Here is a 22,982-nt window from a genome sequence, read left to right on the forward strand (position 1 = left end):
ATACAAAGACACTCTTGTACATCTTAACTTGACCCTCAATTTATTTTGCTTTTTAGTGTTAAAAGGGTATTTATGAGTTAGAAATAATGAAATTGTCTATAAATATGGTTAAATTATAATATTTATATTTTGTGTATTTCACTAATTCATATGACGATATCCTAAATCTAACATAATATCTTGTTTTAGGTGATGACATAGATAATATCCATATATTATTGCACAGCCCTAACACACTAAATGTATAGGACATGCAAACAGTCAAACATTGTAGGACCACCTGTTTGACGTGTTGTCGTGGAAACCACACGTCTCCTGAAAGTCCAGACAAAACCCCTTCGATCAGATTCTCATTAACCGGATCAATTCCCTCTGTTTTTGTCTGATTATTGGATTATTTCACTGTTGACCTCTGGGGCCACACATATGTCCAGACACGCACATACACTCTCACATGACTGCACACACACACACACATACACATCATGTGACCTCCGCTGCCAACCGTGTTGGTCCTCGTGTCAGCTGGACTGCAGCACTGCAAGCGTGGCCTCGCGGCTGTCCCGACCACTGTGGTGAATCTGAGCCGTGCTCACGCAACCGTAACACCACCGCTATCATTCTTGTTGTTAATTGAACTATAAATCACACTGAGTGTGTGTGTGTGTGTGTGTGATGGTGAAGGTCAGTGGTGTTTGTTGACTCTCTCAGTGTAAAGCCGGTGCTCTCTGCAGTCGGGAGCTCCTCATTAGACGTGACGTGAATGACCTAAGGCGGCGCTCTCTCCATTTCTTTTCTGTTTGAATGTGGATTTGTGAACAGACTGTAAACCTGTTGTGTTGCAGAAGGTGCTTGAAACAGTCAGAACTGACAATTTAAGTCGATTTTGAGGCTTCGAGAGGAAACAATTCTTTGCAAGGTCATCCTAGAAACTGCACCTGTAGCATAACTTAAGCATCTGTTTGATATGGTTTTTATTTATTATCCTCTTTTGTTTTGTGTCAATATATTCTCTTTATTCTCTTTCATTATTTTATTGCGTTTCTCCGGTCCCTGAGTTCCAAATTTGGTTCTTTCATAGACATCTGCATGTTGGAATGAACAATAAAGCACCTTGAATCCTTGGATTGACTTAGTCAAACTTTTTACAGTTTATATTTAATTTTATTATATATATTACTATTGTTAAGCATCTTAAAAAGAGACGGAAACCAATTTTTCAATGAAAATACTATCTATTCTATTCTATTATCTTGGCGTTGTCCTTGATGCTGTATTACAGTGGTTGGATGCAGTGTTGTTGTCATTTTGTTGTGTATGATAGTTGTATATGTGTTGTTGTCATCTGTGACTATGTTGTTGTGCAGCCTTCTTGGCCAGAACTCCTAACTCCTGTTATGAATCCTCAAAGTTTGTAATTATGACCAAAATCATGGGGGTTTGTCATCTGCAACCAGGCTCTTATTGATGATACCAGCTGTCAATCACTCTGTAATTTACAATAATTTGCAAAATTGACATGAAGACTCCCTGAAAGTTAGCCTGGGGGATCGCTAACCCAAATCTGGTAGTGATTAGATTTCAATAATCTCTGAAAAAAGGGAACCAGTTTCCCCTTAGAGAAGCGACGTCTGGCAGCTTCTGTATACATCCTGGAAGCCACCGAAGAGCAGCTGTCTGTTGATGTTGACAGGAAAAACTAAATTTCTACTTCTCACTTGTCCTTCACAGTAAGTGCTAAAAACAAACATCCAAAAGTGATTGTTCAGTTCTGACTCCCACACCAAAATCAGAGGTGAAGGAAGAGGTTAAATGTCAAAAAAGCCAAACAGAAATCCAGTTGCCTCAGTTTTTAGCTCTTAAAGGATGAGTGACAAGCTCACTTCCCCACAGACTTCCATTCAAAGTGAGTTCTGATGTCGTCGTCACCCGTAAGAAGTAAGTTTTGTATCTTTCAACAGAATTTGACAAGCACCATTTTTTTGACCAGTGGACGTTCACCTGCAACCAGGCTCCTATTGGACGATAGCAGCTGTCAATCACACTCATATGTGCCACGACGCATGTTTTTCCTGAAGAAAAAGACTGTCGAGTGGGTTGTGTAATCTTTACATTTTGAGTTCCAAAGCTGATTTGGGGTGAACCGGCTCTATTTCCGTGTGTAAAAGTCTGCCTTTGGTGTAACATGATCCCACTCTGACGTGGGTTGATTTTTATGCATTTTCACCTCATGAAGCTGAGTAAACGAGGTCTTTTGGACTGGGGATTTACGTCAGCGGGGCTGAGACACAAACGAGCACACGCAGGCAAGCGTGGACCAGAGACGGTAAAGCTGTAATCTCGGTGAAACTTCTTTAATCTCGAGGAGGAGGAGCACTAATCTTGTGGGAGCGAGGAGTGTTTGTGCAGCGGGAGTGAGGTGCTACCCTGCAGGAAATATTAATCCTGGCTGTGTGTGTGTTATCCACTGAAATGAGGTCTGCGGCTCAGGTTAATGGGGACATGCACACAAACTTATTCAAATTACAGTGTGTGAAGAAATCATAGAAAGTGAAGCAAAAAGGGAGGAGACGATGAGAGGATGGAGAGAAAAAAGAGAAAGATGTGAGTAGTTGGATCTGGTCCCTTGTCTCTTGGCTCTTTAGGCCCCAGAGGAAAGAAATGAGCGGATGAAAAGGAAGACGAACTCTGCGAGAGAAGGGGAAAGTAAAAAGAGGGAGGGATGACGGCTGGACAAGGAAGGAGGAAAGAGACTTGAGCATCACTGAGATTCATAGAAGGAAACAAAGTAATAAACCGAGACGGAGGAGAGAGAGTGAGGAGAGGCAGCTGGAGTGATCGTTGGATAATTTGGGATGAAATGTGGAGATCTGAGCTCATGCTGTTTGCAGTAATGATTTCCTGAGGTGAAGACATTGAACCCTGGGCAGAGAGAGTTCCACCACGCGTCTGGAGAACATGAGATGAAGCAGATTTTTTAAAATATCGCGTGTGTGTGTGTGTGTGTGTTCTACAAAATGAATACATCTCTTCAGTGTTCAAAGGTGTAAGATAAGGTGATTTGATTTGTGGGACTTTGTCAAACACTGACTCAAAACAACTGACTGCAGCAAAAAAAAAAAAAAAAAAATTTGGTCAATAGGTTGTTTTTTTGTATTTTTTCTTGTTTTTTTGTTTATTTCAAATGTAAGTCATGCTTATGGTACAAAGTAAATAGTACAAAAGGGGTGGAATATATATATATATAAAAATAAATAATAATGAAAAAGAACAGAACAGAAAAGAAAAGAAAAGAAAAAAACAGAAAAAGAGAAACAAAGAAACAGGCAGCAAAGAAATAAAAACAAAGGAAAAAAGAAAATTAGAAACATGATAAAAAAAATAATGAACAAAAACAAAATAAAGGCATGATGTACATCTATATACAGTGTGTGTATGCATGTATGTATAAATATGTCTGTAGTAGGCTGTAAGGACAAATCTGTCTTTGGTATAGGACTCACAACTTTATTGAGGGTTAAGATCTGGTTTTAAGGTCATTCATTTTGAGTTAAGGGTTAGTTGTGATCAGTGTTGTAATGTAACAAAGTACTTAAGTACAAAATTCACACATCTGTACTTTACATTGTTATTTATATTTCTAGCAACCTTTACTTTTACTCAACTACATTTCCATATCTTTGTTACTCGTTACTACCAAATAAAATCAAAAGAAGAAGAGTTGGTATTATGGTCTGTATTTATAGAGCTTTTCTAGTCTTGATGAGCTGCTTTACACTACAGTTTTCACCCATTCACACGTCTTGGATACTCACCCACACCCACATATAGACTATATAGAGCCAGAAATTGAACCCACAACCTCCCAGGAGAAAGACAACTCACCCTACCACTGAGCCACCATGGCTCAATCCGAACTCCATTTTCAGAAAATTACTTTTTGATACTTAAGTACAGTAAATGTCATACTTTTACTTAAGTAATATCATAAAAAAGTGACTTTAACTTCTACCAAAGTCATTTTCTGGTTGTAGTGGTTAAGGTAAGGGGTAAAGGGGCAAGGTGCTGTATTATGTCTGTCAGTGTCCTCAGTGAGAATGCTGTACAAGAATCTGTGTGTGATCAGAAACACCTGAACAGACTTGGTCATGTGACATTAGAGGAAGTTAAGCTATGCTAACTACCACACACACACACATGCATGTGCACAAATAAGTAAACCTACATTATAAATACATATTCACGAGTTAGAAAGTTGTAAATTCCAAGCTGCTAATTTTAGCGTTAACTGTTGTTTTTTGGTGTTTTCAAGTCAGAATTTCCAACTTTCCAACGTCCCCACAATGCATCAGCAAACACATGCATGCAAACACACAAACACACACACAGATGGATGCAAACATGACACTGTCTCTCTCACGCACACACACACACACAAACTATAATCCACCTTAATCTACTGTTTGAGAAACTATGCTAACATTCAGACATCCACCCACAACACACACATGAAAACATAAAATGCACGGTGAAAAAAAGAAAATGGTTGACGGATTAAATTGGAAGAAACCAACATTAATTAAGTTATTTTCAAATTACATTAAGCAAATTATTAACTTCATTCATTTAGGTGTTTCCACATTAAAAATGGCATTTAAATGTAAACAAATTCATCTTCGCTGTTTAGGAATTACAGTAATGAGAAGCTGACGCCACAAACGTGTGACGCGCCGGTGAATCTCGTCTGTGATTGGTCCTGAGGTTCTACCGTAATGACAAGTATATGGGCGTAAAGCTCTATCTCTCTGCTTTCCTGTATCCATCCATCCATCGTCTACCGTTTTATCCTCCACATGAGGGTCGATGAAAGGGCGGGAAGAAAGGGCGGACAGATGGCCAGTCCATAGTTTTTGAATTTTCTAGATATCACGGTCTAGGAGTTACGTGTGTTTCTGTCAATTTCGGGTCAAGTAAAAACATAAATAACCTTTTCAGCGGTCGCTGTTGTGTTTGTTTGACGCCTGCAACTTGGCAACCGGCACTGCCCTCTAGAGGAAGTACATTGTAACAACCATACCGATGCAAAAGACGCACAGAGATTATGTAGGTGAGGGACAGGAGACAACGTTTGGGACAGATGGACGTTAAATGCGATGACTGTAAACATGATGGAGTTTGACTGAAAGTTCCTGAAGTGAATTCTACTGCTTTAAATAAAACAGATTCTGTTACGGTTTAAATGCTTCTTGTCTCCGCCCACCACTGCTCTGCTGCTGTATACACACAAATGCTCCCTCAGTCAGGTGTTACATCATTTCCTTTCACGAAGACCAAACCGAGGCAAAATAAAAGCATCAATAAGCCATATTTTTGTCAGCCATTTTCTTTTTTCCCCCGCGCATAAACACATGCACACACGCCTCACCTGGAGTTGAGGTCGGCATGCCCCGCCCCTGCTCCTCCTCCGGCTCCTCCTCCTCCTCCACCGCTTCCCCCTCGACTTTTCTCCAGGCCCAGTTTGGTGAAGATGCCCACCAGCACCATGATGGCCACCACTCCACAGATGATGTAGACGATGAGGTGAGTGCGGTCTCGGTCCTGGTCCCCCTGGCCCTCGGTGATGGTGGCCACGGGTTTGCCGGTGTTGGCCCAGATGGGCGTGTCGTAGTTGGAGCAGATGCTCTGGTCCAGCCGCTGCTGGCGGAACTGGCAGCAGAAGCGGTAGAAGCACGTGCCGCAGCAGTACAGGAACACGCCGGCGTTGCAGTTGAACGGCGGGTCCCACTGGCCCATCACGTCGTAGTAACCCTGGCAACGGGTCCCACCGACCGGAGGGGAGTCCTCGTCGTCGGCGTCCCCGCCACTTGCGGGCGTGGACAAGCCCGTCTCTGGGGGAGTGTTCTGCGTTGTCTCCACGTAGCCAGTTGTCTGGTTGGCCAGCGTGGTGGGGACGATGAACGGGTCACTTTTGGCCACGCTCGTGGTGACGGACGGGTCCTGGGCGAGGGCGGGCTGCTTTATGAGGACGGACAAGAGGACGAAGACGAGGGACAGTTGGTAGGGGGCAGGGTCGGAGGCCGCCATGCTGCTGGGGAAGCCCTTTTTGTCCAAAATCAGCAGGCTTTCAAAACAGGAAGGAGAAACGTTTGAGAAAGAGTGTTAAAGACGGACGAAGGCCACAGATGATGATTTCAACATTAGAACCATAACAACAACGGGGGCAGCCGATGGTCAACTGGAAAGGGAACTTGGCTTATGACTGGAGGGTTGCCAGTTCAAGTCCGCCACCAGGTCAAATGGCTGTGGTGTTATTAAAAGGAGATTAATAAAAAAGATATTGAACCACAAAAACTGTCTTTTTACAATGAAATAAATTCCGTATAACTTTTAATTTTACTACATAATATACAGCATGAAAGTTTAACCTGTTATAAAAATAGTTAATTGTGCTGCATTTTAGCATAACATTTCATTGACTTTTTGCCCATTTTGGATGATTTTGTACAATGACATGAAACGCATGTGTAAGCCATTGTTTTTCCAAGTAAAAAACAATGGCTCAACAAGAGAGAATCGTTTGATTTTAATCCATTTAATCTCAGTTTCAGTTTTGCGTCCGGATATTTAGTCAAACCTCGAATGAAATTACTGATCCATTTGTTCTTAGTGTTAATGTTAATACTGTATGAAATGATCTTCTGGTAATTATACAATGCAGTAACGAGCGAGAACAGACACATATGACGGATGCTACGGATGCTTCAAATGACCAAAAACAAGCCAATTCACAGCACATGTGCCTTTAAAGAAAATTGATTTTAGCCTGAATGTTTAGACTGTGATGATGGATCCATTGATTTTTTTACATACTTATAGAATCGATGGTGAAAAGAGGGCAGAGGATGTTTGAAACAGGTCAGTCAGAAAACACAGATTAAATGTTTAGTGTCAGCTGTTGCACTGAGAAATCCACTGAAATGAGACACTTCCTTTTTTCCTTTTTTTTTAAAAAATAAAAAAATAAGAGATTTCATCTTTATTGCCTTAAACTCAGAATTTTAAACTCACCTTCTCCCCCGTCTTTGCAGTCTGGACGCAGTCGAACCTCCTCGCTGATTTCTCTTCAAAGTTCAAGAAAAAGAAATTCCCCCTGTCTCGCTAGAGAAATCCACAAACTTTACTCAGAAGCATCTTCTCTCACTCCCTGCAGGTTTTTTCCCCCTCGGCCGTCCTTTATGTGTTCTCCATCATCAGCCTCGATCTGAGGGATTTAACAAACACCACACTCCTCTTATCCTCCTCCTCGTCTTCTTCTTCTTCTTCTTGTCTGTCACTGCTACACATGTGAGTCCAGAGCGGTTCAGGACTGTCAGGATGTTCTCCTGACACTAACCCTGTGCGCTCTGTGAGTGTGTGTGTGTGTGTGTGTGTGTGTGTGAGAGAGAGGGAGAGAGAGAGAGAGAGAGAGAGAGAGAGAGAGAGAGAGAGAGAGAGAGAGAAAGCTGAGCTGCTGCAACAGTTCAGGAACCAAATGCATCTTCTTTCTTTTGTTTACCTCCTCACTTCAGTGCCAGATACGGAGGGAGAGAGAGAGAGAGAGAGAGAGTGTGTATGTGTATGTGTGTGTGTGTATCCAGCTGCATCTCCCATCATCCCCCACAGGAGAAAAAGCCTGGAAGAAAAGAGGAAAGAGGCGAGAGAGTGAGAGAGAGAGGAGGGAAAACTGAAATATGGACTGGAACTGAGTGATGAATCACTTTTTTTAAGTCTTTCTCTCCTTCTCTCTGTGGACGTCTCCCCTCATAACTGTCTTTCTTTGTATATTTGTGTGTGTGTGACTTAAATAAGATGTGTGGACGAGTTGTCAAACAAATCTCTCTTTGTGAGGACATTTCCTCAGGTCCAAGACCTGGTTTTAGGATTGGTGTTAAGGGCACCTGGGTCGTTTTCACACCTAATAGTCCGCTAGACTCGGTTCGATTGGGGGTTGCGGCATTCAGCCGGTCCGAGTTTGCTTTACCCCTCCAGTGTGAATTGGTTGCACATTCACACTTCCTCCCCACAAACGAACCTGGTTTGCGATTAAGTAGGGCTGGTGTGAATGAATGATGGTTAACGTTGGGGTAAGGGGTCAGGGAATGTGATATGTCTATGAGTGTCCGTGTGTTCTCTTCTCTTGAGGACATTTTCAGTTTCAAACTGATTTTTTTTTTATGACTGGAAACTCACTTTTGTCACATGCATCACACTGGTGTCGCCTCATATGAGCTCTGCTTTACTGTCCATGTTCCTCCAAAGTGGATGATAATTTATGAATTTATCATCATGTTCTGCTGAAGAAGAGATGAAAATAGTGATCGAGACGATTAACTGGTCAGGAAAATCAAGTAGTAAAAGCAAATGTTTCCATTATATTCAAAAAATGTGTTATTTTCCAGTGTAGACGCCCTCTAGTGGCTATTCAATATATTCTTATTTCCAGGTTGGCTTCATCCAGCATAGTCCAATGTTCATGTTTTCTGAGGTTCTGGTTAAAGTTACTGCTGGATTAAGGATGTGACTTGTGGTTCCAGGTTAACGTGAGGGTGAGGCACTAACTAGTTATGGTTAACTTAAGGGATAAAAGCAATGACGAGTCTGTTGAAATGACTGAAGTCCTGACAGAAATAGCTGTGTGCTGAAAAACCCGAGTGTGTGACATGTTTCAGCGGCGTGATGGAGGCCGGTCAACATCTGCTCATCATCTACTTATCGTCCCTTCATCCGCTTCTGCTGTTCTGTTCTGCACCTCTCTCTCTCCCCAACTCAACACACAGAGGCATCCCCCACCTCAGAGCCTCTCATCATCCCCTCATCTCCCACTTTGCCACCCCTTTCTTCTCTCGTCTCTCAGCGTCTCTTCTCCACCCTCCCTTCTCGCCTTGGGCATAGATAGCACACTTGTTTGCAAATGTGTGTGCCGTGTGTGTGTGTGTGCACCTATACTGTACGTGTGTGTGGTGGGTGGGGGGCAGGGGGACAGGGTCTATTTGCATCAAAAAAGATTCAGCAGTCATCAGGGTTTAACTCCAGCTTTGCATCTTCTTTTGTTTGATTCCCAACTTGTGCCTGTATAGATGCCAAAATCAGAAACGCACACGCACACACACACACAAAATCAGTTCATATGCATGCAGACAAATGTCCAAAATAAAAGTACAGCTATTTTAGTGAGGACACTCATAGACATAATAATACATACCCTTAGCCCAGAAGGAGTCAAACTTAATATCAAGTTAGAATAATATTATTTCTGTATGCTTTTGTTTCATTAATAGATTCACTTTGCCTCATATACTGTGTATATTAATAACACTTTTATTTTGAAATTATGTGAAATCTAATCATAAAGTTGTATTATTTTGGTCTTTTTTTCTCTCTCAAAAAGTAGGATTTTTTTTCACTTGACCGGCCCCTTACTGACCAAACTAGACCCTTCCCTTAGCCCCTTACCTTAACCTTACCTTAACTCCAACACTATTGAGGTGTGATGACCAGCCAAAATGTCCTCATAAAGATGGAGGACATTGCACTGATTTACACTAAACTTAACCATGACTACTACTGGCCCAATCCTAATCCTAATCCTAACCTAAGGCTAACACTTTAAAATGTAGTACAGTATAGGGACTTGATTTTTTTTGTCCCCATAAGGAAGACAAGCCCCCATAATGTGACTGTGTAAACAGATTTATGACTCCACAACATAAGGAATACCAGGCACACACACATACACATGCAGAGAGAGTCCAGTAAAAGGAGCTTCCCTCATAGTAAATTAACCACATGTGCACATTTTAATGGAATTATAAGCCAGATTGACAGAGAGACTTTTTTTGTTTTTGCTTTCCGCTAATCGCCTCTGCCCAAAATCCCCTCCTTTATGTCCCGTCATTCTGGAGGAAAACTCGACGCTTCCTCCACTTCCCTCTGATTTAACTCTCTCTATCTGTGTGCTGGATATCTGAAGAGAGAGGGAGTGTAATAGAGAGAATGAAAGGAAAGAGAGAGTGAATGTAGGGCAGTGGGGAGGAGACTGACAGCAGAGAGAAAGAAAGAAAGAAAGAAAGTTGGGGATGGAGAGATGGAAGAGTGGGGGAGAAGTGATTGGCTGAGGACCAAAGATGAGAGAGGGGAGAGAGAGAGGGTTTACAGGAAGACGGAGGAGGGAGACAGAGAGTGGGGGAGGACATGATGAACAGGATGGAGGAATGAAGGAAGGAAGAAACAGATGATATGTATTTATTTACTTCATTTAAGCATCACTGATACAGGACCTTTGACCTTTAGTGACGCGCGTGCGTGTGTGTGTGTGTGTGTGTGTGTGTGTGTGTGTGTGTGTTACATATGGACAATTATTGATCCGAGCTTGTTGTGCAGAAAGGTCACCGAAACCACACGAGGACCAGGACCAGGAGTGCAATCACATTTCATGGCATTAGTATAGTTTTTCCTGTGATCATTTAATAATGTAACAATAAGTAGGTAAGTGAGTCAATGTAAAGTAAAAGACATAAAATACCAACAGGGAACATTAAAAACATAGGTTTTTTAAAACAAAATACAGTGTCACCACTGCATCGGAAGAAAAAGTATGTTTCACATCTGCCTGTTAATGAACAAAAATCCCGTTTAATCCCAGGTTTAAACCGGTTTTTATAGGGGATATAACCCCCCCCCAAAAAAAAAAAACAAATCTCCTGTGTCCCACACGACCCAGTCTTTGGCAAACACTGATCCAAACAATTGATGTAAAAATTTACCATAATGTACACTGTCATACTTTTCAAAGTTTTCTCCTCAATACTCGGTCATGAGAGATGAGACGATGTGGCTTGAGAACAGATCGACTGAATCTTTCATCTACTGAGGGAAGACTTTTCAGTGGACGTGTCTCACATACTGTCGTGCTAACGTGCTAATTATAAAGAGACACTGTCTGAATGCTGATTTGAAAATGCCCCTTAATGAGTTGATCCACCAATGGCTTTGATGCTGATCAGCTCATGGAATCCTGGGAAATATAAAATATAAAAGGGGGTGGGATTTTGTGATGACCTTTGACCTTTTATGGTTCGCAGATAAAGGCAGACTTTGAGGCACTGACACTGAAGAGGATGAGGAGTCAGATGTTGAGGACGTGAACACCGAGGATGTTGAGGTACAGGAACAGTACTTTTTTTTAGACGGGAGGGAAGTTCCTTTCATTTTACATTTGGACGTAACCCTAATAGTCTCAGTATGTGTGTGTGTGTATGTGTGTGTGTGTAAATACAACACAAAGAGCAGAGTTTTTTCAGTCAGAGACATTAGTGAGTGTTACGCAACATTAATTAATCTGCTCGGGCCGCTTAAATTCCGTTTTATGTGTCTTTGAAGATGCAGTGATCATAAAAGATCTATTTATAACACGCACTGTTACACTGCTGCTGCTGCTGCTGCGCTCTCTTTCCGCCGCCACGGCTAAATTAAAAGCAAAACAAAACACAGGAGAGGTGCAGCATGTTTCTAACAACACGCAACTTCAGTATGTACGTTTTTTACATGACAAATATTATAATTAATAGCACGTAAAAAAGGATTTTAACAACTTTTCAGAAAGATAAAAGGCCCAGTGAGTAACATTTAGAAGCTTTTATTGGTTGAATTAAATATACGACACCCATAACTATGTTTGTTAAAGTGAATTATTGCTTTTTTGTAGTGTTACCTTTAATATATACTATAGAAACACGTATTAATGTTTTCAGAAATCCTACTTATGCACTATAAGTATGAAAGAACCTGATTTTAAGTCAAATATGGTGACGTAAATTAATATTGACATAGTGTACACACACGCAGACTGTCTGAGGGTCGTGATGCAGGGGTTTGGTCCAGACGGACCGCACTGACCACACAACAGGAAGCTGATTGATCACAAACATCAGTCTATTGATCTCTGCTTATAGACCATAATGTCAGGCAACCACAACATGAAAAAAGCTCCATGTATGTGTGTGTGTGTGTGTGTGTGGAGAGCAAGGTTATTATAGTTAAGGAAAAATAACAATATAACAAAAAACTAAAATAGTCTATTTTTTTTTGGAGTTAAAAACAAAAAAATAGTTTTCTTCTTTCTAAATTTATTTCATACATAAGCCTTTTGGGTTCATATGAAGTGTATTTATTTCTTTTTAATGTAAGGATTTGTGTATTATTGCAGCAGCAAGGGTGCACCTGCGGCACGGATCTGGAAGACTACGATTTAAAAATGGCATCTTTTCTTGGGTTTTTATGACACAAAACTTAACTTATTATGACGTTTTTTTGTGTACATATATACATATATATGTGTAGAATGTACATTATGAACAGTTTGCAGAATATACACAATATGGACTTGATATTTACAGTATTAAGTATTTAGCTGTGATGGTTAAGTTAGTGTCCTCACTAAATATTTATATTTGTATTTAATTTTCCACCACCATGGTTTGTTTACTTCAATCTGCTGCCTCTTTACTGTAACTTTAAAAAACAATGAACATAGTTCTTGGTCATGTTTGTCTGACGTTGGGCATCAGAAATAAAAAAAAGAAAGAAAAAGGATTTGGAGTTTTCTGGAAATGTCAGTCATGACCTGGCAAAACACAGAAAATAATAGAGAGTTTTTGACATTTTCACTGACAGTTGAAGAAGCTTATATTAGTAGATTCTGACACTGTAGGATACCGAGCAGCCTTGGTGGAGGTTTGCACTCTCTGTGTGTTTTATCTTTAAAATCAAAAAGCAGCAGTTACATACAGATGCACGAGGGCCGAGTTCCCTGCCTAATAAATCCACTTGTACAATGTTAGTATTCTAACGGACTCATGTTGATAAAACGTTCCCTGTGCAAGGGTCTTTTAATGAATACCAATTACATATGTTAATTCAGCCAGTGCTTTATCTGTATTTATATGGTCACACACGCACACGAGTCTGTGTGCGTGTGTGTGTGTGTGTGTGTGTGATTTGTTCAGATCTCATTACACAAAATTCTAATATAAAGAGTTCGTACTCCAGAGAGCAGGAGAGGGTAATTACAAATTAAAAATCACCTTTCAGAGGCTGTGGGTTTGGGCTCTGTGTGTGTGTGTGTGTGTGTGTGTGTTGTGCACATGCGTGTTACTGTACACGTCAATAAAACATGCATCCAGAAACAAACAAAGCACTGATAATAACATGGAAGCACGCAAAGGCCAGAGTGAGACAAAATAAATGATTATAGAAGCAAAAGTTCACTTATATTTCAGCACATGTCATTTTTTTTCTCCAATTAAGACTCAGGAACAAGAGATTTGAGGAATTTAAACATAAAACTGAGGGAAAAGTAGATTTTTTTTAATGCTATTGTTGTCGTTTCAATGAGAGCAGAGAAGTTAAAGGTTTAAACACAGAGTTTAACTCGCTGCTCCTGAAAGAACTCACGTCTATTTGAGTTGACAGAACTATTTGAGTTTTTACTCATGACCTGACACACAGTGAATCTGTCTGTGGTGTCTCTCTGCAGCTGAACCACCGCCATTTCACCTCTGTCTGAGTTTCTCTTCCTCAGAATTGAAACTGGTTTGAACTCTGATCTCAACAACATGCGACACAACAGTGGGCGGAGTCTGTCAGCTCTGGCTCTTCTCCACCTGTTGGCTCCTCCTTCTTCCACTGTCAAACTGCAGGTGTGAGGGAGAGGGGACCAGGAAATGTGAACTGAACCACGCCTACTCTGACATGCAGTGACACTCCCTGTGTTTTTGACATGTCATGAGATACTTCATCCCTGACCAACACACACACATACACACATCATCAACTCCACAATAAACCTGAGTGAAACTTCTCTCTCCTCTTCCTTAAGACAAAGCTTTAACAGACTTTCAAACATGAGAGACTCCCGCGTTTGTAAAGCGCTCACTGCTCGCACCAAAGCCCATAGAGAAAACTAGCGATTTTACGTCATAGCACACAGGAGTTGTTAATCAACTATTTCCACAACCTGCAAATTCCAACGTGTGTATTTTGTCACATTAGTGTAAGGAATGATTTGATCGGGTTTACGTAAGTGTCAAAAACGTACCAAACGTGGCAACAGTAGAGCAACAGCTCTTGTGTCCCTGTGAGCTAAAAACGATGATTTTCTCTATGGACTTTGGTGCAGCAGAGTGAACTGTTTACAAACTTTAATCTCAGGCGAGAAAAGAAAATATGGCAAACATATTCCAAAGATATTATCAAGCACAGTTTAACAACAACCCTGAACTATCCCTTTAAGAGACTGAAGCCTGTTTGGAAAATGAAAAAATACAAAGGTTACAAAAGTAGGAAATACATCATCTCAGTTTGGATGATGAAGACACAAGGAAGGCCAAGAGTGCAACACTATTGTCTCCAATTAGGCTACTGTGTGTGTGTTTAGGACCTTGTCAGGACCAGTAGTCCTGACCAAAACCTGGTCCTAATGAGGCAGAACCTCATTTCTGTTAAGTTGTGGGTTAAGATTTGACTTGTGGTTATGGTTAAGGTTATGGTTAGGGTTAGGCATTAACTAGTTATGGTTACATTAGAGATGAAGCTTAGTTAAGACAATGTCCTAAGAAGAACAGGACACACAAACCTGTGTGTGTGTGTGTGTGCTCCGTCCCCTCTGGACCTCCCTGTCAGTGATGACCTTTACCAAATCAAAGGAGATGCAAATATCCAGCTTCATTTGGGCCCATTACAACTGCACACACACACACACACACACACACACACACACACACACACACACACACAGAAGTGAATGAGCTCAGAGTGGACATCCAGTGAGAATAGCTGTCTGTCTTCCTGCCTGCCTTTGATTAGCAATTTGAAGGGGCTCGGCCTCGGCCCCCGTCTCTCCTCAACAGATACAAATCAGTGGTGACGCTGCATCGTCCATTTACCTCCATCATTTCTACAGAGAATTATAACCACCCCCACACACACACACACACACACACACAGACTTTGTGTCTCTGCTCTCACTTTGCCTCCATACGTTTGAGTACAAAGTGCTAAATTTAGAAAATCTAAATCCTGATTTGTATTTATGCTAAATTAGTCAAATACATGCAACACAGCAAGGTAATAAAAGTAATATACAGAGAGCTGTTTACAATTGACAGCCACTTTATTAGGTACACTGGACACCTACTAAAGTGGTTTGATGTCCTTCATCTGAAAACAGGCGCTGCTTGGACCGGACTGGGGGAGCGTTTGTGTGTATACAGCGGCAGCACAGAGGTGGGCGGGGACAAGAAATATTTGTCCTGTCAAACAGCTAAACAAACTGTTTTTTAGAGTGTAATCTGTGTTTCACTGAAATCACTGAAGTGATCGCCAATCGTGTCAACCGTCGTCAGATTGATGAAGATAAATCCCTGATAATCCTGTTGTTTTTCCCTCACTAAAACATCACCGTAGTTTCATACAAATAATCTGAATCTGAAGTTTCTCCTGCGGTGGAAAACTGCACCCTCACCGTCTGCCCTTCTGCTGTGATTGTGTCACAGTGATGTGAACGGAAGGAAGTGTTGACACCTTGACCTTTCACAGCTACAGGTGAAAAAAACACCCAAAAGTCTCAGGCTGAGCAGAAATCGATGTCTCGACTTCATTAATGGATTTTATGTCTCGGGTTGTTACGTGTTTGTTTTTTTTCCTCTGCGGACATTTAAGTTTAAACTCGTTGTTGATGCATGTGGTGAAACAGGAAAGCAGGAAAGACAGGAGCAGCTCTGGCTGTGTTCAGATTACTGAATAATTTGACTTGATTCCAAATTTAAAATATTTTATTTGATCTAATCTTATCGTAACTCATTTTATTTGATCTAATTTCACTTTATCTGCTCTTTGTTTAACTAACTTTATCTGATTTAATCTCATTTTAGATGATCTTATTTTATTCTATCTAATCTTGCCTTATCTTAAATCATCTAATTTGATTTGATTGTATCTTATCTCACCTTATTTTAGCTCATCTTATTATATTTAGTCTCATCTTAAATCATCATAGTTTATCTAATCTTATTTTATCAGTTTATTTGATCTAATCTTAATTTATCTAAATTTATCTTAGATCATTTTAGCTCATCTTATTTTACCTTATCTTAAGTTATCTTATTTTATCTGATCTTATCCTAGCTCGGCTCAATTTATTTTATTTAGTCTTATCTTAAATCATCTCATTTTATCTAATCTTACAGTGTCAGTGTTGCTGACTCATGCTGCTGCTGCTTCAGGGTCACGAACTGTCAAATCTGATTTTTAACGAGTCTGATTTTAATCAGATTTGAACAATTTGAGCTTGTAATCTGAACGTAGCTAATAAACGTCCTCAGTGGACTCAGTGTCTCCCTGGAAGGAGCTCAGTCTCCTCCTGACACATCAGTCTTCCCCGCAGACGCTGTCACAGTCGTACTAACTCCCCCTTTTTCGTGAAACATTAGCAATGCTAAGCAACAGCAGCAGCAGGTGAGTGGCAGTCGCACTAGTTGATTTTAATAGGGGAGCAGCTATTTTGGTAAGTCCTCCAGCTCCTTCTTCCTCCTCTGGAGTTAATCACACCCAGCGATGCATCACAACACAGCCGCTCCACTCACTTTAGCAGTCAGGAGGGGGAAACTGCATTAATGCAGTTTGATAAGACAAATATCAGGAATGTACCCTCTAATTACACCTTTGTTTCACCCTGTTTAACTAACCTGCTCTTTTAAACCACGTTTAATCATTTAAATCTCATATAAATGTAGAGAACTACACTCATATGTACGAACATTTGCACAGAATTACAAAAATGTTACACACAGGAAACACCAGTGTGCAAATATTCACTTTTTTTTAATACATTTATGCAGGAAAGAGGGGTTTTTAAAAGTTGGAATGAGTAGTGAAGTGAAGTGACGTGAAGTGTCCTGTGTGGGTATATAATGGTGTGACAGTGAGTGACGGCATGCACGTCTGCCTGGCGGTTTTTGGGGAAAGTTTTTAACAGGTAGGAAGTTGTAACAGGGTGTTGAATATTGTGGGATTAACACATGTGGTGACGAGGCCTCGGTGCCAAGAACCAGCTCAATCTCACTGGAAACATGGCGGCCAGCAGGAAATGATGTTAGCAACTCGACTGCTGCTAGTTTGATTAAGTTTGTGTCACTGAGGTAAATCTGAACAAAGGCTTTCAAACACCAAAGTCATTAAGGGGGTTGAGATCAAGGAGTGTGAAATGGTTTGATAAAAGATGTCCAGCCTCCTGTTTATAACAAAGGTAAGCAAAGTTTAGGTTGTTATCTAATCACTTTAACACCTCACTGTCTCAAGGGGAATGCATGGGAACTTTATTTGTCACGTGGGACACAATATGGTTCTGATGTAGAATACGCGGTTATTTTCTTTCATTTTATTTTTATTCAAGAAGTTAAAGTAATGAGAATAAAAGTGGCAAAATAGCTGTGATTGACATTATTTCCTTGGTTTTCAACAACTTACATAGCATTGGTCTTTGTAATAAATAAATCTGAATGGAAGTAAACGGCATTTTTTTCTCACAAAGCAAAACAAGTTCTCATCAAGGGGATTAAAGCACTGTGTATTTTCATTCGTTATTTCACTGTGTGCTGTGTGTTATGTAAAACCATACACAAGGAAAGGTGTTTCAACAACTACAACATTGTTGATGCTAGTAATGGTTTGACTGGAGGTAAACTGCATGTATTTTCTCACAATGTTAAATATGTCCTCAAAAAGGAGTTCAAACATTATTAAACACAATACCGTAGACTGAAATCTTCAAGACGCTATTCTAATTTTTTGCTCGTTAATTTTGTTGCAGCGGTTATTTTCTTCAATGGGGGCTTGACACGAAGTTGTTCCGACTTTCTCTAAAGTTGCTGCAGATCCTTCTCGTCTTTGAAAAAGAATCCTGCATCCGCTGTCTGAGGCTTGGGGCTGAACCCTTTGTTGGAAATTACTATATACTCCTGTATAATACAAAGGCATAAAAATTCAAATTTGTAACCAAATCCCTATTTAAACCAACATTTTTAGATGCAGAATACTGACCGTGTTTCGCAGGATTTTTGGCTGGAGAATGTTTTACCGATGATGGCCCCCGTATTTCATCAAACAAATGTCTCTCTACTAATAAAAAAACCCCAAAACAAAACAAAGTCATCATTCGTCAGGTCTTAATTTAGATTGGAAAATAAATCATTACATGGGTCAGGATAATATGCATGTAACACAAAATGTATACTCAGCATTACCTAAGAAGCGGGGTCTCTTAAATGAACCGTATTCAGAGTTATGCGTTTCCATGGGCATCAATGCTGTTTTAAAACACAGTAAGAAAATAAATCAGACAAAATAGGAGATATAACAATGTCTTTTAAAATAAAAAGGACAAAAAAAGTTTGGTTGAAAACTCACCGGCAACAAGAGCCATTTTCATAGAATGTAGATGCGTTCAGGTGTAGGGTCTCCACGAATGTGTTGGCGAGATACGGACAGTCACAAAAATGCTTGTTTATATAGGAAATCCCCACACCTCTTACCACGTGTTGTCACTCATGGGGGAGTAACCCTCTTTTTTGTAAAGGAAATAAATGTTTAACACCTCTTTTTACCCTTATCCTATTCCCGCATATGAACATCCTTGTTAGGAAATAACTTTATTCATTGATTTCCTGTGATTTAAAAAAAAACAACAACCTAGAACACCATTACTTGTATCAGGTTTAGATGACAGAAATTTAAAAACCAGACTAAGAAACTAATGACTTAAAATAAACTAACAAAAAATTAGAGTACCCTCTTGAAGATTCAGTCCACATAAACCAATATTGTGTTTAACACTGAGAGAAGGAAATAAGTGGGGAAAACAATGTTTAAACTCCTTTTTGAGGACATGTTTAACATTGTGAGAAAATAAACACAGTTTACCTCCATTCAAACCATTACTAGCATCAAGAATGTTTTTGTTGTTGAAAACAAGGAAGTAAGGTAACAGAAACCATATTGTGTCCCACGTGACAAATAAAGTTCCCATACCTTGCCCTGAGACAGTGAGGCGTTAAAGAGATTAGATGACAACTTAAACTCTGCTCCCCTTTGTTATAGACAGGGTATTTGACACCTTTAATCATTTACATTACTAAGACCAACGCTATGTTAGTTGTTGAAAACCAAGGAAGCTTTTCTTCGCATTACTTTAACTTCTTGAATAAAAATAAATAATCATGCACATCACACGCGTTGTAAACCAAACTGGTCGTAAAACCTGCATGCGCGAAAAAAGTGTATATTATATTCTTCTTAAAGCGACAACCCTGCAGCCAAGAACGGCACAGGAATTTTTTCCTACACTGTGCCATTAGACTGCACAATGCATCACAGCAACGTCCAATGATCAAATGGAAACAATACATGTTATTGCTATCTATCTATCTATCTATCTATCTATCTATCTATCTATCTATCTATCTATCTATCTATCTATCTATCTATCTATCTATCTGTCTATGTGTCTATCTGTCTATCTGTCTATGTGTGTGTCTATCTATCTATCTATCTATCTGTCTATGTATGTATCTATGTATCTATGTGTCTATCTATCTATCTATCTATACAATTAAGCTTCAGTTAAGGTTAAGTTAAGCCACTTCAATTAAGTTCACCTCAGTTCAGGTCAGTTAATTTATATTAAGGTAAGTTATGTTTAGTTCAGTTCAATTCAATTCAGTCAGTTAAGTTCACTTTAGTTAAGTTTAGATCAGTCAGTTAAGTTAGGTCAAGTTTAGGTCAGTCAATTAAGTTAGATCAAGTTAAATTAAGTTCATTTTAGTCACGTTTAGGTCAGTCAGCTAAGTTAAATGAAGTTTAGTTAGGTTAAGTTCACATTAGTTAAGTTAGGCTCAGTCAACCTCAGTCAAGTTAAGCTTAGTTCTATTGAGTAGATAAGTTCAGTTCATTTTCGTTCCAGTGATTGAGTTCAGTTCACTTAAGATTACTTTATGTAAGTTAAGCTCAGTTCAGTTAAGTTAATGAGCTAAAAGATGCTGAAACCGATTAGAAATGATGTGAAGTGAACAGTGGAGTAATAATTGATAATAATAATCAATATTGATGAGTGCAGTTTGAAGTCAAATAAAAACTGCAGTTAATGTAATTCTATATTGTTAAGTGAGACTCAAACAGTGACTGTGTTTCCTGCTTCTCCTTTGACCCACTGTGTCATTTTTAAGCACATCGTCTTGTGTCTTACAAACAAACGTGTAAAACGAAACCCTCCTGCTCTGCTCTTCTCTCCTCCTCCCTCTCCGTCTCTCTCCTTCCGTCTGTGCAAATGTCAGCCTTCACATCCTCTGCTATCAAAGACGCTGCAGCCGCAGCAGGATCCACCCCAACGCTGACTGCTCCTCTCACATCACACATCACACAACTTCACCCAAAAACAGCAGAGACAGAAGCATGGAGACACAAAAGAGAGACTTCAGAGTTGAAACGCACACACACACACACACACACACACACACAGAAACAGGCGTGTGGAGTGGTTTGATAAAAAGGGAACAACACGCACAAACACACAGGATTAAACATGTTGTTTAGTGCCAAAGACAAAGTGAGGAGTCAAAGCTGCTCCTGCTGCTCATTTAATTTATGCTTTTTAGTTTGTGTTTCCCAAACTTTTTTTTTTTTATAAAGACCCATTTTTTTTAAAAGATGACAAACTAACCCCACCCAGTTACACCATAAATCACGTATTTGCATTAGATTTGCATTAGATTTCCATTTATACTGCCGTGCGTGAGAAGGATAAACCGAGACTTTTCTTCGAGATGTAAATGACGTTTAATGATGAACAACTTTTATTTCATAAATCTAAAGTTAATTATTATTTGGTGACCAAAACAAATGGACCTGACTTGGTCTCCTGTCGTAGTCTTTAAAGGAGCATGACAAAAAGTTTGCAAATCAAAATTACAGCAGACGTGGACCCTTAACTCAACTTAACTTAATTTTTTTGTTGTTGAATGAAACTGCAGGTTTGATCAAAACATACTTCAACTTTCTCTTGACACAGAACTGGGAATGTTGCTCTTGTATTCTATGGTTATAGAGCCTTTGCCTTTTAAGATACCACTTACTACAATAGTCGGATTGCCGAGTCAGCACAGCTACTGTTTCCCTGTTTCTACTGTTTTTTCGGTGGCTAACTCAAGGGTTCCATTTATTTATAATGGGGGAAAAACAGTTATTGACTCAGCATAAGCAGGGCAGCCAAAGGTTGACGGGAAGAGAATTGGGCTTGTAGCCAGACGGTTGCCAGTTTGAATCCCTACCTCGTCAAGGGCTGGGGTGACCCTGAGCTATATCTTTTCTCTGTGGTGACCCCCAAAGAAAGACAAGACAAAAGAAGAAAAAAACAATACATATAATAATAACAATGTCTCCCTTATGCCACAAACCTACATTCATAGAAATGTTAATCAAAATGAATCTTTTACTTTTGACTTCTGCTGCTCACAGAGACACAAATACTAACAAAAAGCGTAAACACTTGATATTTGTGACTTGTGATCTTCACAGTGGCAGTTTTTCGGCCATTTTATGTCATTCTCGTGACATTTTTGTACTTTTTTGTTTACGCGTGTAATTAAACATGATGTGCGACTGCTGGCTGCACAGTGGAGCGCTGCTGTCAGTGCGGCCCTTTGGAGCTCGCTGTAGTTAATTAGTGGCACGGCCTCAGGACTTTTATCTGCTCTGTGTATGGGAGAGAGAGAGAGAGAGATGGTAGTGATGCTACACTGGGGAGCTGCTGTGACCTGTGTGTTCTTGTATGTATACCCTTGTGGGGACCACTTTGAATTTCAAAACCTTGAAAGTGAGGACATTTTATGCCAGTCCTCACATTCACACCTTTAAACAGCTGAGGTTAAAGTCATGTTTTTGTTGAGGTTAAAGAAAAGGGCTAAGGAACGAAATGTGTTTGCACGTCCTTGCACGCATTTTTTTGTAAGGACTAAAAAAATGTTAACGGAGGACATGTTGGTTCTTATGTCACGATTTAGTTACAGTCCCGAGTGTCCTCACTCAGACAGCTGTACAAGATAGTGTGTGTGTGGGTGAAGTGACTCTATTGAAATTGCAAGAGCACAGTGAGCCGGTTGCATGTTTGCGTGACTAGCATCAAATATCTGTGCATTGGATTCAGAGTGTGTGTGTGTGTGTGTGTGTGTGTGTGTGAAAGCTACCCACAGCTCATCAGGGTCTTTGAGAGCTGATTGGCTCCAGCTGAGTGAGGCTTGAAAGACTTTGTGAGGCTGGGGTGGTCCGAGGGTCAGTTTGATGTTGCACATGTCAGAGGAGAAGAGAAGAAGGCGAAGAGGTCACTTCTGCCACCACTGTCGAAAGCAAACACTCTCTCATAGTCAACACTTACCCCGTAATTGTGATCCACTCAGGCTCCTGTGGATTTTCAAACAAGACTCTCACCACGGATGATTCTCTGCCTGTTGAATTGTGCCAGAGCTTTCATTTTTTTTCGGAATTACGAGATAACAGATAACATACATGTTTGTTCCTTGTTGATATATGTTGCCTACATTACCCAGAATGCAACCTGAAACATCACTAAAAGTAAAATCTGGAAACATCCACCACACTTACTGATGTCCTAGATGGCTTCAACATGATGGGTGGAGACGGCAGATTTAGTTACAATGGCTCCCTCTAGTGGAATCTTCCTTCTGTTTCCATCAGGATGGAGCAGGCTGCAATAAAGTTGATGAAAAATGAATAAGCACCAATAAAACAGACAAAAAAAGAAGATATATTTAATTTATGATGCTGTGACTGTGAGAGGGAAGAAAAACAAAACACTTCATCTTAGAGTTTTTATAATA

At 40.1% G+C, this 22,982-nt stretch overlaps 1 protein-coding gene and 2 long non-coding RNA genes across 5 annotated transcripts in view; all 3 read right to left on the reverse strand.

The window, feature by feature from the left end:
• shisa8b (shisa family member 8b) overlaps positions 1–7,428 on the reverse strand; it is a 28,155-nt gene extending 20,727 nt beyond the window's left edge. Inside the window, exons 1-2 of the mRNA XM_044014711.1 lie at positions 7,069–7,428; positions 5,426–6,121 (exon numbers count right to left, since the gene is read on the reverse strand). Coding sequence (XP_043870646.1) covers positions 5,426–6,084 — 659 coding nt within the window. The 5' untranslated portion in view covers positions 6,085–6,121; positions 7,069–7,428. The remainder of the gene's footprint in view (positions 1–5,425; positions 6,122–7,068) is intronic.
• Positions 7,429–9,050: 1,622 nt separating this feature from the next.
• Positions 9,051–22,840, reverse strand: LOC122758955. Of its 2 annotated transcripts, none has more exons than XR_006358219.1 (4): positions 22,747–22,840; positions 22,520–22,589; positions 22,336–22,400; positions 9,051–9,108 (listed from the first exon to the last, which is right to left on the reverse strand). It is a non-coding gene; the product is annotated as an uncharacterized LOC122758955 (long non-coding RNA). The 2 variants fall into 2 exon arrangements; XR_006358220.1 differs by lacking the exon at positions 9,051–9,108 and adding an exon at positions 19,703–20,561.
• LOC122758954 lies at positions 16,978–19,491 on the reverse strand. Of its 2 annotated transcripts, XR_006358218.1 has the most exons (4): positions 18,502–19,491; positions 18,339–18,401; positions 18,136–18,213; positions 16,978–18,053 (listed from the first exon to the last, which is right to left on the reverse strand). It is a non-coding gene; the product is annotated as an uncharacterized LOC122758954 (long non-coding RNA). The 2 variants fall into 2 exon arrangements; XR_006358217.1 differs by lacking the exon at positions 18,502–19,491 and having other exon boundaries at positions 18,339–18,470.
• Positions 22,841–22,982: the final 142 nt, after the last annotated feature.

This window comes from Solea senegalensis, linkage group LG18 (genome assembly GCF_019176455.1).
Source record: "Solea senegalensis isolate Sse05_10M linkage group LG18, IFAPA_SoseM_1, whole genome shotgun sequence".
Classification (NCBI taxonomy): domain Eukaryota; kingdom Metazoa; phylum Chordata; class Actinopteri; order Pleuronectiformes; family Soleidae; genus Solea; species Solea senegalensis.